Below are 17,553 nucleotides of genomic sequence, written 5' to 3' on the forward strand. Positions count from 1 at the left end.
TGGTGTATGAACAAACAAATATGTAATTTGATGTTCATGTCTCAATTTTTTTAATTGTGAATTTTTCGTCTTGAGTGAGCTACACAATCACTCCACATATACAAGTGAAGAAAAAACTCAATCCTGTTTTCCTCTCTCTCCTGCTTTTCACAGGTGGTCTGCCCAATGGCAGTGGCCGTTATATTTCTGCTGCTCCGGGAGCAGAAGCCAAATACAGGAGCTCGGGCAGTACCTCCAGTCTTTTCAGCTCTAGCAGTCAGCTCTTTCCCCCGCCACGAGCCCGCTACAGCCGCTCAGATGTCATGCCTTCAGGACGCAGCCGCTTACTCGAGGACTTCCGGAATAACCGCTTTCCCAACCTGCAACTACGAGACCTGCCTGGACACATGGTGGAGTTCTCACAAGACCAGCACGGATCCAGGTTCCCACTCCTCCTCTTTTTAAAAAAAAAAAATAGTTTTACAGTAATGTTTTAGTAAATGCATTAGTGCTAGTAAATGCTATTACTAACTAGTGCATGTGTATGTTGGTCTTGCACAAATCACTATGTCTGACATCTGTTTCTATATCTACGTGTTAAATGTATTGTCAGCATTTCTCATAATACCAGATAAAAATGATTTTTTTTACACTGACACAGCTTTTGACACTGTATTTTTTGATCATACATGTCTTTAAACCATGCAAAAAAAAAAAAAAAACACTTGCATGCTACTATAATACATCCTTTTTTTACGTTGTTTTTTGTCACGCGTCTCTATGCTTAATGTAAAATATTTTTCTCAATGTCCAGGTTTATTCAGCAGAAGTTGGAGCGTGCAACTCCTGCAGAGAGGCAAATGGTGTTTGGGGAGATCTTACAGGCTGCTTACCAACTCATGACTGATGTCTTTGGGAACTACGTTATACAGAAATTCTTTGAGGTAATTAAATGTAAAATGTTTTGCTCAAAATCGTTATATTTATATTTAAGGGCTGTCTATAAATAAAAAATTTAATTGTGATTAATCGCATACTTATCTTGAAATTAAGCATACATCATTTATATTTTTTAACGCGTTTATACGCGTTGCTATATCTATTTCTATATAAAAAAGTAAACTATCAGATTAAAGGATGGTTCTCACAAAACTGTGTTTTATGCAAGTCTTTCCAAAAAAGGACACTTGGTAACTCCAAAAGGACACCTAATAACCAACTGAAATAAAATATCCCTATAATCCATAGATTTATGCACACCAAAGCACACATGAAAAAAAATTACATAACAAAATTTAGTTAACAGTATGTGTACAGTGCAACAGCAAAGAGTTTGTTTGTAAGAGTTTTTTAGAGCTTGTTTACATTAGACGTCAAGTTGCGATACTAAACATATTGACCTGACTGCTTTATCTGCCTACACAGATCCATTCAGAATTACTAAACACAGCAACATACACATGACAGATAAAAACATTATCCTGAATGTGTGTGGAAACATGAATGTACTGAAATGTGTCTTAAATACAATGTGCGTCGAGAGCGCACATACATGGTTTGTTTGCACATCTATAATAACCGGCTCGTGTGCTCACTGCTTACTGTACGATTCCTGTCCGTCATTGTGATCGTCTTTACCTTGATTACAATTCGCATCCATCAAAACTTTACTTGCAAGAAGCTGGTTTGCTTTATCCAGCCGAGAAACGTAGTTTGCTTAAAATCTGGCCAGCTGTGGATGTTTTGACGTTCCGTTCAGTCTGTATTTAATGACAGAATTAGGGATGCTTTCATTGCAATGTATTCTTAGCTACAATCATACTATATTGAACCGTACCTTTGGATTGAGAGACTTCAGTGAGTCTGACTAACTAAGAATTGCTATCACTGGTTCAAAAAAAAGCAGAGCAGAAAGAGAAGAGTGAGTGGCATTTTGCTCTCAAAATGGTAGCCAGGAAGGGGTATCTGCTTGAACGATACCTGGAAAAGAATCTCACCAATATATTAATGTTCTGCAATTTACTGCCCAATAATAATGATAAAAAGTTGGGTAATCCCAGACCCCCCCAAATGAATCTTTTAAATGGCAAACTCTGAATGAAAATTGGATCTATGTTGTTGCTGATGTGCATAAATTTACTTTTTTGCTAATTAAACGTACAGTATGGAATTTTTTCTCCACTAGGGGTCGCTAACCTATTTACAATAACAAAGGCGTAGTTTGATGACGCAACATTTGCTAAGAATTATGGATCTTGTCGTCAACGTCAAGCCGACCGATCTAATAATGTTTATGGATGACTGAATACATCGATGTTTTTATCATGACTGTGATATGAAGCAGTTCGGGATTGCTAAGAGACAGCTATCAGCTCCACACGCAACGCGAGTCCCGCAGATATAAAAGGAATATGGACATTTCATTCTATCGAACTACACGCGAGTGCAAAATTACTACTCACAGGTCAGTTTATTAGACAAATTAAACTTGTGAGGTAACGCAGCGCTGTTTCACTTGGTCTAACATTACACTAGCACACTAAACTGCATTTGAATGTGTTGAAATGTATGTGTTAGTTTGTCTGTATGAGACTAGCAGTAAGCTAGATCAACATTAGAATAACATACAGATCATATTCTAACATTTTATCATTGTTGAACTATAAAACATTGATTAGTTTTATGTAAATGTGCTCACCTGTTTAATAAAGTACATGTAGGAGCGGTCGAAGTCTCGGACGTGGAGCTCTCGTTTATATACTGTCTATGGTAGCTCTAGGCATCTCGAAAACACCGTGCTGATATTGATTCTCGTTTTAGTTCTCCTTTTTTATCCAAAGTCTGCTTGCCATGGTCCATAATGTTTGAACGAAACAACAACAGCGTGCAAATAGACATTGCGACCTACAGTGGTCCACGTCTGTCGTCTTGGTTACTATCAGACGGCTCTGGTTCATAGCTCTGGTTACCATGGCAGCACGAGCGGAAACCAGGGACAACGCGGATATGACGCCATTGACTGCGACAAAACGGAAATAAAGAAACGTGCCGTGTCTTCGAATTAAATTAAAATTTCTCCTGGTTTGAAAGTTGTTGGAAACAGTCGGGATAATGTAAGTACACAACTAAAAAAAATATATAACATAGATATAGTGATTTTTGCTATTTTTAAAGCAAAAAAGTTACATATTGTGCCTTTAACAGAATAACCAGAAAGGCTACTAAATGAGTCTATTAAATCTAACAAAGGGGGATAAGAGCACTCAGGATCTGAGAGATAAAGAAGAACGTCATCAGCATAAAGAGATATATGATCTACCTGACCTATGCTTAAGGGCAGAATCTGTGGATGGTGTCTTAAGGCTATTGCCAAAGGTTCTATGACAATGGCAAACAGCAGGGGTGAAAGTGGTCTCATTTTTAGGTCTTAAATTTTAGATTACACTTTGACTTAGTTTTAATTTGGAAGGCATTTAGATCCATCTATCAAATTAGCATGTATTATTTTTTGTATTATTCTATCTTTGTGGATTTGCTTGTTCACGTGACAATTCGCGTCATTCGCTGCAGCATATTACGCCTGTCTCCTGCACACGAAAGCAGTAGAGAAGGAGAAGAAAATGAGTAAATGTCAGGTCAATTGCAAGTTCATTCTTTATTTGCTTAGGAGTGTGCAATATTGTCTATGAACTATAATGATATTGTAAACATTGTTTCAATTATGTACGAGGCACTGCTGACATCGCATTTGTCTCTCGTGCTTTCACTGCGTAATGTGTCAGTGCAGTTATAGGTAGGCCTATGTCCCCATGAGTTTTTGTCTTATATTTATATCATATTATGTTGTTATATTAGAATATCACACGAGCAAGAGTGCCGTTTTCCTGTGCACAATTGCAAATGTGCTATTTATTTTATACAACAGTTAAGTTAACAATAAAGTTAGGGTTACTAACCCATTGTGAATTACTTTTTAGACGCAATATTGTCAATTGTCAAGTACCCTTTAATTAAAACGTTAAAATTATAAATCATTTCATATTTAAATATTGAATAGCTTTATTTATGCAATTGTAAATGCATGTTCTGATGCCGCTTCTGTCAACTCTGCACTGCAAGGATGGATTTTAATTTAATTATTCAATTTGACAGTGGTACTGTGTTATTCTAATAGAATTTAATTTGAATGTTAGAATTTGACATAAAAGGTGATGCATACCTCTACGTTTAGAAAAAATGTCCATATATAGGTGAAAATACACCTGGAAATCAATTCAAGGAGGCAAAAAGAACCCCTTAATAAAAAAAATAATTTCTGTCACTGCTGTGAACTGACCACTGCATATAATATGAAAAATATGAATATATTCGTGAGTCTACTGTCAACAACAGGCCTAAACCAGCCATGGTACCAGTACAAAAACACAATCAGTAAAATCTTATCTAATTATTATCAACAAAACTTTGAAAATATCGAGATATATTTTTGTCAATATTGTGCACCCCAATGTATGGTATTAATTTTGATTTCTTCAGGTCTTTAAAAGCCTTAAATTTGACTTTAAAAAGTGTGCAGCTATCCTGTATGCAGCTCAAACTGCTGCAATCTATCGAGATTAATTTGAACTGAAGCGCATGGATGGTGATACAACATGCTCACCCAGGAAGAAAGTCTGTCTCCTAAATTATATTCTTTAATAGTGGTTAAAATGTAATTCCATTAAACTTTTTCAAAGCCATTTCTGCATCTAAAGTGATAATTGCTAATTCAGAGTAAGATTTTTGCAATTGCGATTTAGAAAATGTCTTTCTTTTTTTTTTAAAACAGCATTAAAAAAAATCTTGTCGACTTGGTTGGGGTGCAAAATAGTTGAAACACATTTGTTTTATCTAGCTGCCAAAATTTTAGTAAACACTTAAATCTGTGTTAAAAGCAATTGGACGAAAAGAACACACTGTGTTGTGTTTGTTTCATTTTTCTGTTTAGAAGATAACTAAGCCTTTAAACCTTCTTTGTAAAAGCTTTACGAGGCATAGGGTGTTTTCATATATAGTTAATTTTAAAAGAACCAAACCCAGGTCACTTAAAGTAAACCAGAAAGGGAACCAGCCTCAGTCCTTTTGGTGTTCTCAATATAGTGGATTCAAAAGAGAACCTGTTTTTTTTTTTTTTTTTGGTCCTCTTCAGCATTGAAGTGATCTCAGACCCTTTTTTGTTCACACTACAACCTCAAAAGAACTCCAATCCCAGCTTTTTGTGCATTTTGCATGTCCACACTTCGACAACATCTGCAAGACAAGTGCTTGCACCCAAAATTTCATTCAGGTTGTCGTAGAAGGGACAGGAATCCCTAATTCCTGCGGACTCCCCACTTCAAGTATAGCCTTAGGTACAGGGTCTACTGAAAACAAAAAAAAACACAAAAACACATAAATTACATCAAAACTTCAAATAGAAAAATACATTACAAGATAACCTTGCATCGACACAAATTAGGGTTAAAATATCATTTCACGATTTTTTTTCAGGAAAATCACTATTCATGATTTTATCATGTTTTTTCTATTTTGCAAGTGACTGAGCAGTGCAGCCAAAATAATTTCCATATTTTAAAAATGTAGCATTACAAGGGAACAAAATATAATAGAAAAAATAAAAACAGACCATGTAGGCCATAGTGGGTAAACATAAACATATTTATTTCATTATTTTATCTTTGTCTTATTAAAAATAAGAAAAAAAACGCCAACCCCAATTACTGTTGACAGCCCTAATATATAATCTCAGTCTAAAAAAACAAAACAATCGTTATTATACTTCTGAAACTGTAAATTAAGTACTGTGAATGAAATCTAAATTTAACGTGTTATTTTTCTGTCTTTGAAAGTAACGGCTTTCTTGTTTGTTTTTTCTGCTGCAGTTCGGCAGTGCAGATCAGAAACTGGCTCTGGCGACTCGTATCCGTGGCCATGTGTTGCCGCTGGCTCTGCAGATGTATGGTTGTCGTGTGATCCAGAAAGCTCTGGAATCCATCTCCTCCGACCAGCAGGTAATTGTAAGTTGCCTTTTGTTTACTTATACTTTACACATTATGTTCATTCAAAAAAGTCGACAATTGTTTATTAATAAGAATTTCAAAAACCTTTGACAGAATGCAAAGTTTAGAAGTTTTTGTGAGATCTCCTCCTTTTAACAATGGCCCAGATCTTTGGAATTTAGTTTAAACAAAGTAAAAGAATAAAAATATGTCAAAGGAGAAGCTATAAAATCTGCAGCTAATTTTAAGAATAATCATTCTAATTGATCAGGGCCAGCTGACTTACTGTATTGTTCCGAATATAAGACATTGTTTTGTCTTGGAAATACGTCTGAAAAAATGGGTTTGTCTTATTTTCGGGGTCTAGACTTTTACATGTCAATAATACACCCACAACAATACGGAGTGCCAAATACGTGTAAAGCGCCCAAAAAGACAGTCTTAAAGGGCACCTATTATGCAAAATTCACTTTTACATGGTGTTTGAACATAAATGTGTGTTGGCAGTGTGTGAGCAAAACCACCCCAGAATGATAAAAATCCACCCAGTGGTTTTTTTACAATCTCAATAAATCATAAGCACTGTTTCAGAATGAGCTGTTCTCAGATTCGGTGCAATGTGACGTAGAATTGCGCAGGCCCCTCCCACGACGTTTGATTGACACTTCAGTTTGAGCATAGACCCGCCCTGAGTGAGCTGGACACAGAGTCCGCCATTGTCCGACGCTTGAGCAGCTGTAGACAAGAATGTCTCCTAAGCGATTGAGGTGTGTTGTTGTTGGATGTAAGAATGAACATAGCAGTCTTCATTTACTCTCGTTGTTACTCGAGGATGGATCAGTACTGTTCGTGATCCAGCTTACAGTCTCTGGAGCGACAGGACTAACGTTACTGACCACGGCAGAAGTGAAAGTGAGAGCGCGCTCTTTATGACAGCTCATCGAGTCGTTTTACGGATATAAGGTTTACCAGTTTATTTAGCACTCACTGAAAAGGTGTGTGTATATTTGTTTACTGTTAGTTCTAACGAGTGTTTTGTGTATTTCGCTGTGTATGTTGTTGATAATGAGAGGGAGAGAGAGAGAGAGAGTTTATGGATAAGACTTTAATGCTCACTTCTTATACTGTTTATTCAGCTCTTACTGTGATTCTCTGGAGTAAAACTAACGCTTCATCTTTTGTGTGATGTACAATAAACTTCACTGAACTCATCAGTATATTTTGGTCATCATTCGGACGGGTTTTGCTACAGCAGGCTTGTATTAGTGGATAAAAGCAGATGACAAATAAGTTATAACCATAATTAAACTAAACTATACCTGTTCTATCTCTATACAGCATATATTCTCTGGCTCTGTGGGCATTATTGTCCGACTCCGAGTCGAAATGAACACCGCAACTGAGAGTTTCTGTTCTGATATTATCAGATGAGATTGTCCTGGCTCGAGTGCGAGCTCGTGAAGCACCGCCCCCTGTGACGTGCAGCAGCAGTTAATTTGCATTTAAAGGGCACACACTAAAACAGCGCGTTTTTCTGAGCCCCAAAAAATTACAATTTAAACATGCTGTAAAAAATGATCTGTTGGGTATTTTGAGCTAAAACTTCACATACATACTCTGGGGACATCAGAGACTTATTTTACATCTTGTGAAAAGAGTCATAATAGATGCCCTTTAAAAATGCTAACAGTCAAAGATAAGCTTACCATGGTCCTAAAAGCAGCCACTTTAAAGAAACTGACAGGCAAGTGTGTCAGTACGTAGCCGAAAAAAGAAATGAGGGGCTGCCGCTGCTCATAACCAGAGCCATCATGCAGCTGAAGGCACTGGAAATCGCCAAACAGCTGAACTTACCCACCATCGAGGCCCATCATTTCTTATTTCGGCCACGTACTGATGCACTTAAAGGTAGTGTAGGTAGGATTGTTATAAAAAACTTTTTTCCAAATTTGTTTAAACTTTTTATATATATCAATGCATAATTAAAATGTAAGTACTCTGATAAAAAGAGTATAAAAATCGAGTGACTCTAGACCGTTTAATCTGTATTAAACACAGCTCATTATTTCCATTCGGGACGAAACAAAGGATTGGCTTAGGCGACTGTCACTCTCTCGCAACCATGGCAACCACCCTTTTGCCACACAGGATCTGCCCATATGCGCGCGCACCCGTTTGATTTGAGGAATTCAAGAGGCACGGAACCTAGGAATAGCAAAACAATGGCAGAGAAAGAGCAATCAAAAATTCACATTACCGGCATATGCAGTTAGCGAAGGCAAAAAAGGAAGACAGTACTAGAAAAGGTAATGAACAAAAAGTCTTTGAATAAAACGCGTGTCAATATCCTCGGACCCTAGTTGCACGGCCTCTTGCACGACCTCCTCTGCTTCGCCCTCGACCCCGGACCTGTCCTCGAGCTGACGATGCGGTACTTGTCTCTGGAGTGTAGTCCTCATCAGAGTCAACAATGCTTTCATCATGGAAACTCTTACATGCAGAACACCATATATGTTATGAATCTTACACAAAATTCATCTTCATCACAGTGTAAATGATGGTAATGGAAAAACGTGTATCATGCAACCTGTTTTTAGCTTTGCCTTATAGATAACTAGCTCGTTAGCGAATCAAAAAATATATATTTTAAACTTTACCAATATCAATATGCTAGCTTGATAGTGAGTACTAAAATACATCTTATTTGTTTATCTTCATAATGATAAAGTTAGATTTTTTTTATTACATGTGATTCTGACATGATGTCACTACATGCACTGTGCTCCTTCCTCTCCGCTCGTCTCAGGTAAATAATGCGTCTTCAGCTCAGCGGTCGGCGTCGCGCGTTCATGTGTTTTGGGGTCGTGGCTTTGGAAGGAGCCCAGAAGGGAGGGGGTGGAGTGAATGGAAATAATGAGCTGTTTTTAAAACAGTCGTGAGAGGTCTACAGACACTCGATTTTTATACTTTCTTTTTCAGAGTACTTACATTTTAATTATGTTTTGATATATAAATAAAGTTTAAACAAATTTGGAAAATAAGTTTTTTATAAAAATATAAAATGTATATATAAAACGTAATTTACATCACAAGTTTTTCAAACTCGCATCTCGCGCATCTGTATGCTTCTGTATGCACCGTATTGATAGAAATAAATGATGTGATGTTATTTCAATCAAGAGCTGCATCAATTTTTGGTCGAGATCTTATATTGACAATGATCTTGATGATTAGAAATTAGAGCCCTGCACGGGCCTCAAATCTAGGCCCGGCCCTGGCCCGAGATCGAGATGCGTTTTTTTTTTTTTTTTTTTTTTTTTTTCACATCGGCAGACTGCCATTAAAATATGTCCGTTTTGTTAGTTATGTTTCTTTTCTTTTCATTTCTTTATTAACCCTCTGAGGTCTGAGCTGTTTTCTGGGCCCTGGAGGTGTTCTGACATTTCTGGTTATTTCTGTTACTTGACATTTTCATGGCTAAAGTCTAATTACACTGTATTCAGCACAAACTCTGCTACAATAATATATCAACAGCATGTATGTAAAAGTTTGTAGTTTTGAGATAATGACATTTATGCGTGGTTTGTGAAAATACAAAAAAAAATTCTCACTGAAATAAGGCTATGAAACCCATACTGATTATTTCTTCACAAGACTTTTGAAAATTGTATCACGTAGCCTAGAATATTTGCTCTAAAACTATGTGAAAATCACCCTGATTGCTCATTCAGATAAGACAATATATTGATTTAAAAATTTTACGACGTGTTTTGTGTGAAAAAGCCTTATGCCAGAGGTCATTAATATGTAAGCTTTTCTCACCTGAGAAAGACAAAGACCCTCCCCTAACGGCCCTATTAGGAGCTATCAGGCCCTGTCATTCTGGGCAACCTTGCACAATACTGTAAATGAAGAGATTTAAAAAAAGAATGGCTTTTAAATTGTTTGGATTTATTTACAACACAACATAGTCCAAAGATACACACAACAAATGCCAAAAAAGCACTTATTGAAAACAACGATCCAAAGACAGAGACCTTTGTGCCATTCCTAAAAACATTGTACATACCTTTCATTTCCAAGGTGTTTGATTTTCACTTTACCATGTTCATGTTCACTGAAGTCCTCAGTGGCATCTGGGCCCTGAAAAAAAAAGTGAACATACTGATATCAAGAGAAAGGCCTGCACGATTTTGGGAATAAATTTTAGATTTTTCTGGTTAAAATTGCTTTTTAAAATTCACAGAATGCACACACACACACAAATGTTTCCAACAATATATAATATAATGAACAGTGAACACCAGGTTTGTTGTGCCTTGTAGGCATAAGCTATGCGCAGTGCTGGATAAAATATGATACATTCAAACGTGATCACGATCCAAAATATGATACATTCAAACGCGATCGCGCTGCAAAATATGATACATTCAAACGCGATCACGATCCAAAATATGATACATTCAAACGTGATCACGATCCAAAATATGATACATTCAAACACGATCGCGCTCAAATATAAAACATTATGGTTACCATATCTACGTTTGAGCAGATATCCACAAACACAGTAACCGTAAACACGGGTCTAAATATTATAATATTCACCATATATCTAGCAACAGTTCAACTGCAATGTGAAATTTATGCAACAATAGCAAACTAATATGCAAGTATATAATTTCTTACCTTATCTTTCTTGTCTTCAAATCGGGTTCTTCTTCTTCTGATGTAAATCCAATGTAAGCTCAGGCACGTCTTTCAAACTCGACGAAAAGTGAAGTGAAGTGTTTTGTTGTTGAGGTAATGAGCGCGATCGCGTTCCATGTGGAGATTTGCATGTGAATATCTTTTGCGCGAGTGGGCGTGGTAAATTAAAAAATAATTAGGAAGCGTTTGAGAAGCTGGACATCTTGTTGGTTTTATACAAATTACTTAAACAGAGAATATTTGTTTTCGTTTTGAATCCGATCATTTAAAAGTACACACTTAAATGTTTATAAAGGTGTATGGCTCATAAATGTGTGACAAGTATTCGCTGAGTTTTGTTTCAGTTTATAGACGTGCTCAAGAAAAAAAAGTTCACCGCAACGGAGAGGCAGAACGCACACAGTCTATTTTCTTTATTTTACAAAAGCACAATGTTTTGATTTGATAGTAAGTGGACACATACAAAAGTAGAAATATCACAGATTCTTTTTTTATATTTCTTTTTTCTGTATGACCATAAATGACGAAGAAATTTAAGTTTATAGTGCTACAATGTGGAGAAAATCCAGCAAAACGCGCCCGCGCGTTTGTCGACCTCAGAGGGTTAAGTTAATTTAGACAAATGTTTGGAGCATTAAAAAAAAAAAAAAAAAAAAAAGACGACCAAGCAAGCCGAGCCAACAGCGAGTAAAACATGTTTGATCAATTTAGCCTCTCAAGTCAACGCTAATAGGCTACTTTACTTAGATACAATAAAATCCATAGATATAAAACACTTCAAGCATATCACACAGACAGTTAGTTTAATGTTTATTTATTAAACCACATCGAGTAAAAAAAAATTTAAATACTGAGGCAGGCTCAGGCTGCTCGCAACAGCGCTCGCAAACGAAATGAACAATAGTCAATCGAAACAAATTAAATTAAATAAATCAAAAACAAACTTGCAGGTTATCTTACCTCAAAAATGCACCACAGAACATGGCCATTCTTTTTTCCAGTAGTTTCCAACAGTTAAACGAAAATAAAGTCCAATCAAACGAAAAACGAAAAACATCAGTAGTTTCCAACAGTTAAACGAAAATAAAGTCCAATCAAACGAAAAGTTAGAACAGTCTCTTACAGAGCATCGTGGAGAAAAAGAATAGCATCCACAGTGGAAGATTTTAACCCAGTCCTCTCTTCTGTCACTCGTGATTTTTCTCTTAATATTCTCCATTATTTGCACATGAGGTGAATCGTGGGTTCCGCTGATGGGAAACCCTCTGTGTGTGTGCGTGCGACTGTCATGTCAATCATATGTCAGTGTAATTATAAGATTATGAAAGTTATGAGGTTATTAAATGTCTTTCTATGGTTGTTTTTCTGTCGTCGACGTCAACTTCTCATATTTTTTTTAATTAATGTCTAAAAATATAAAAAGAAGGATAACCCAAAAAAGGCCCGAGGCCCGGCCCGCATGTGAACTATGACGTGAAAATTGGCCGAAGCCCGGCCCTAGGGGCGTAAAAAAGTCAGGGCCCGTCGGGCTCGGGCTGAAATGCAGGGCTTTATTAGAAATGGTGGTAGTTCTCAGATTTTTTTCTTTTTCTTGTGTCAGAGTGACATCGTACGGGAGTTGGATGGCCACGTCCTGAAGTGTGTGAAAGATCAGAACGGAAATCATGTGGTGCAGAAATGTATTGAGTGTGTCCAACCCCAAGCTCTTCAGTTCATCATTGATGCCTTCCAAGGCCAGGTATCTCCACAGACACTCATGCTTGTTATAAAGCCCAGAAACGGGATTTCCACACATGGTTGTGGTAGACAAAATATAGATGAATATTACTGCATGTCTGTTAAATTCCTTTAAGAACCTTTCTAGTCTAGTGTAGTCTCTTAAGAATGTGCTAATTAAATTAAAAGAAGGAAAATAGCTGAGATTTTGCTGTAACGTTTATACCATTGTAAATACATTTTCTGGCTTTATAATATATCATTAGGCAGGACTGCTCTGTTATTTACACCTGGAGCATGTTGCTTAAACTACTACTTCTAGTATTAATACTAGTACTACTAGTTTTAAAGGTTAGTCATCTAATTTAAGACATAACTAAGTTTTAAGCGTAACTGACTTAAAAATAGATTACCCTAATTTGAGAATGTAAGATTAAGACTGATTATTCCTTATCTAACTGCTGCTAGTTGGTCAGATGAGTTTTTAAGGCACAGACTAATGCAAAAATGCAGAGTGTCCTAAATAAGTAAAGATGAGGATTAATTTAGGATGAATTTAGCTCTACATAAGGTTCTAGCTAGTTAGTTGATTACATTTGTGATGTATTTTTAGTTTGATGTAAAATCCCCCCAAAAATTTAAATAAAAAGGAAATTCTCATATTATGCCAAAAGATTTTTCACCGACCCTAGATGTTGGTAGTTAAGAAAATCACTAATTTTGTTGCAGATGTGATCAATGTTGTAATCTTTTTTTTATTGACCTAGGGATGCACCAGGATGTGTGTCAGTGTTTTATGTCCTTTTTTGGTGTGTAGGTGTTTGTTTTGTCTACTCATCCGTATGGCTGTCGGGTGATCCAGCGTATCCTGGAGCACTGTACCCAGGAGCAGACCCTACCCATCCTGGAAGAACTCCACCAGCACTCTGAGCAGCTGGGACAGGTATGACTTCCCCAACCTGTTCATCCAAAAAGGAAACTCTGATGTGTACCACTCTTACTGCAGTTAGGTTCTTATTGTATGGCCTCTTTTCATGTTTAAAAAAATAATTCTAGTAGGAAATGGCAAAATTGAAGTCATTAACCTACATTGGCAATGGTCTTCCAAAGGGCTGTTTACACAGAACTTGTTTTTGTTACATTGTGCTTCTTTTCCATAGCTTTTCTTTATAAACAGACGCTAGACAGACCTGTTTGACTTGCGCTTGCATATAGCACCTTTGGCAGCATCTAGTGCAAGACCCAGCATTCTAAAAACATGGCTCTCATGTTAAAAGTTAGACTTTTAAAAAAATCTGTCTTTAGACCTTGTTTACTTCATTCCATGCCCTGTGTCTTGCATTTTCAACACAAAAACATTGTGTGATTGGCCCCTAAGGCTGCATCCTAACCTGTGACTGATTAGAAATGGACAACAGTGCTTACTCCAATATATGAGACTCAACTAATGCTCAGTTGATTCCAATGCAGTCTGATGTCAGCATTTTGTTAATAACACAACTCTGCTTTTAGAGTTCCCACAAAATTACAGTTCTATTTTCCTATTGAGAAATCGATGAGGGACATCAACTCAAAGACCTTTTTAAATGTCCAGTAGCTTTTAGTTTAATCAAATATTATTTACTACTAAAGTTGGTGGCAAGTGGTATGCCTTATTAAATGCATGCAATACTTCCATGTAGTCAAAATCAGGTAACTAAAAAGCCAGCATAACTTTTCGCACTAGACTTTGGAACAGTATGTCCCTATGATGCCTAAAAATGTTGTCTCATAGCAAACCAAGTGTAATACCTAATAAGTTGTGGGATTTTTGGCCTTTTGAAGATGACCCCATTGCAAAAATTATGTTTTGAGATTGTTCACTTTATAGACAAATACACTGTTGTTCATCATACCATGTGTTTGAATTGAAAGGAGGCCATGCAATGAGAAGAACACTCAGGGTTGTAGTACTTTTTGGGGTAAGGTGTGCATGACATTTTTCTGCATGACCTGTTTGTTCATTTTATACCTTTTGCCTACTTTGATGTAGCATTCAGTTGCTATGAAGGATGTTCTTATGTGCAGTTAGATGTGCTGATGGATTTTGATGATGCAAAACATTACCCACCCCTTGCTCCCCTCACTTATTTTATCTAGAAGTATCAAGGCGTTTCATTGGAGATGACCCCCAAAACATTTTATACAGTGTCCAGCGATGCACTGTTCAAGGTCAGAGTCACGCGCCTTCCTCCCACTCACAAGAACCTCCTGGCATATCCTCGTCTACTTCCTAACCAGCCTGTGTCTAACACCTAGATGCTTCTTCTCCAGTTGCTATTTGCTTTGCAGGGTTCCATTCACTCACCCTTTTCCTTACACAACTTTCTTCCTTCCTGGCTGCCACCTGCCCTGTCTGCCTAAAATCCAATCCTGATACTATTTAGGCCTTATTCAATACAAATACCTATTTGTTAGACAATAACAAGGCTGTGAGATATAAAGTATATAGTGGTGTCATGAGACCAACATTTTAATAGTCTGTACCAGTACTAGTAAAATTTATGATACTTTGTTACCAATAACAATTTCGATACCTAGGTATCATTAAAAAAAAAAAATCATTAAAAAAATTTGAACATGTTTTTTTTTTTTACTATTTTATTATTTTATTAAACTAATAGAGGCTTATTAAAGCTACTAAACATAAGCTTTTCTCTTCTAAATTACAAGTGTGAAACGCTCCTTTACCCAGGGTTAAAAGCGCTGTTTAGAACGATGATAACTCGGGGTTAAACGTAGTATGAAAAGCCCTATACTCAGCCAACACTGATTTTCGTGAATGTTGCTGTGGCAGGTCTATTATCAGTTTTTGTTTACACTGCAAGACATAATGCACACATCTGATTCTTTTTTCATCGTATATGGTTATTGCTATGTCAGTCATCACACTTTGGGGACTGTTTAATGTAACGATAATTTAGCGGATTCACTCCTTTCCGGATTCGCTCTGTGTACATGACTATTGGTCCTTATAGTGAGCAAAAGTGGCTCCCTTTTTAATCATTGAAGCTGTCACTCACTTCGATTACAAGTTCAGCACAAGCTCACTGACTGAGTTTTGCACATTTGCAGAAATAACAGCTATAAAAATAAGCGCTATATAAAAGCTCTTATTTATATCATGTCTGCCCTTTGTTGGTTCTAATGAGACGATTCAGAGAGTTTGAACAGACATGCCTGTTATTGGCTACAGTTTATCACTGTAATTGACAGAGAGCAGCCTGACACAGTCCCACCCAAAACTCATGCCATTGCTTGAGCAATTGATGCTGTTTGTCCTGGCCGATGGCAGATAAAATATCTCACTAGTTATCATGAATGAATGTGTCAACATGCAGTTCAGTCAACTAAAACCAAATTCTTAGGTTTTAAGGCACATGAATGTAAGAAAGAGACAACATAGCACATCAGTCCTATCAGTTGGCCAGGGCCATCCAGCCATGCTTGAGTCCTAACATTTTCTTTGTACCCTCACAGCCTTGTTTGTTTTTGTCAAACTAAATAGTGATATTTCTCTTAAGGGGGCGTACACGATGCGAGTTCGGACTCTCGGGAGGACATGAGATATTGCACACGTTTCGAGTCAGTTAACCTGATAATCGCGTCAAAGCAGCTGGTACACGGCACGACTGTCCTGCACGAATTTTATCCCGAGCCGTCGGCAATCACGTGAGCTTTCGCGCTAAACACAGAGACCGGAGCTTTCAGTGTTGCAGGCAACTATAGCTTCAGATAGAAAAATGACAGAAATGTGTGTGCAAATGATTTGTTGAAAAGCAGAGAACAGTAGCCATTCCTTTAAACATAAATAGAGAGAGAGAGAGAGAGTGAGACCGTGTATATAGTGCACACTGTCTGGTTGCTGCCACTGTGGTATAGCCCCATCAATCTAGCCTGTGACGTGGTTGTGTATGATTTGGCAATAGGGGACAGCCTATACGCTGGTGAAAATCGGGCCAACTCCCTGAATTTTTTTAACATATTTAAAAATTATCGGGAGGTCAGAAGGTGCTCGTAACGTACTCTGCTCGTAATTCCTCTCGCATGCTGCGAGCCTAACCAGCCCAACCATGCGAGCATCACGGATTTACACACGATTTCTCCCGAGTGAAAAAAATCATCTTCAAGCTCGTAAAACAGCAAAAATCGCACCATGTACGCCCTTAGTATGCCATGTATGCCTTTAGTAAGGTCTGTTTTTCTCTCTACATATGAATGAAACTTTTTTTGCTTTGTTAATCTCGGAAATTCAATGTTTCTGGCACTTTCAATGGTTTTCTCTTTCTGCCCCACTCAGAGCACCTCAGACCAACAACTTTGATTTCTAGTGTGCATCCTTAATAGTTGAACTAATCTTATGCAAATAAACCAACCCAAAACAAAGTAGTGACCACTCCTTCCAATTTGAGGGATTACTCTAGAGTTAGGAAAGACAGCGGGTTTAAACCAAATGCTACATCTTGATTGAGCTATTGACATTGACTTGCACTTTTATGCCACCTTCCAGTTAAATGTTGGTGTGTGTATTTGAGTGGTTGCTGTGTGGTTTCTTATAGGGTTATTTGCCAAATGGCAATTATTAGGGTAAATCATTGCTTGGATAAAGTGGGAGTATTATTTCATCAATGGCCTATTATTTAAATGAGTTCAGTTGTTTTATTGTGAGGATGTGGTTAAAGCCTTGCTCAACCTTGTTGTACTAGTCTTTCATTTCTTGTTCTGTCTTAGGTTTATTTATTTATGAAGTGTAATGGTAATATTATACATGTTCTTTATTTCTCCTTTCCACTCTCCTGTGCCTGTCTTCACCTACAGGATCAGTACGGAAACTATGTGATCCAGCATGTTTTGGAGCATGGGCGTCCAGAGGACAAGAGCAAGATAGTGGCGGAGGTCAGAGGGAAGGTTCTGGCTCTGAGTCAGCATAAATTTGCAAGGTCAGTCAGGTCAAAGTTTTTCTTTCTATAAAAATTATTTTAAAATATAACTAATACAATTTAAATAATTTATTTTTTAATTTATATTTCCTTAAAATGGGTTTTACAGCACTTCTTCCAATTTTCCATAG

The 17,553-nt window shown here is 37.2% G+C and overlaps 1 protein-coding gene across 10 annotated transcripts in view; it reads left to right on the plus strand.

Annotated features, from left to right (window-relative positions):
- The window catches only part of pum2 (pumilio RNA-binding family member 2), a 98,334-nt gene that overhangs the window by 71,519 nt on the left and 9,262 nt on the right, over window positions 1–17,553 (plus strand). For 4 of the 10 annotated variants that reach the window (XM_084091098.1, XM_084091097.1, XM_084091094.1 and 1 more), the window contains 7 exons: window positions 154–421; window positions 794–923; window positions 5,901–6,035; window positions 12,328–12,465; window positions 13,261–13,386; window positions 14,583–14,654; window positions 17,301–17,422. In XM_084091098.1, coding sequence (XP_083947224.1) covers window positions 154–421; window positions 794–923; window positions 5,901–6,035; window positions 12,328–12,465; window positions 13,261–13,386; window positions 14,583–14,654; window positions 17,301–17,422 — 991 coding nt within the window. The remainder of the gene's footprint in view (window positions 1–153; window positions 422–793; window positions 924–5,900; window positions 6,036–12,327; window positions 12,466–13,260; window positions 13,387–14,582; window positions 14,655–17,300; window positions 17,423–17,553) is intronic. The other 6 variants (XM_084091099.1, XM_084091096.1, XM_084091102.1 and 3 more) reach the window with 3 other exon arrangements.

Source organism: Abramis brama, assembly GCF_963993115.1.
Source record: "Abramis brama genome assembly, chromosome: 18".
NCBI classification, from domain to species: domain Eukaryota; kingdom Metazoa; phylum Chordata; class Actinopteri; order Cypriniformes; family Leuciscidae; genus Abramis; species Abramis brama.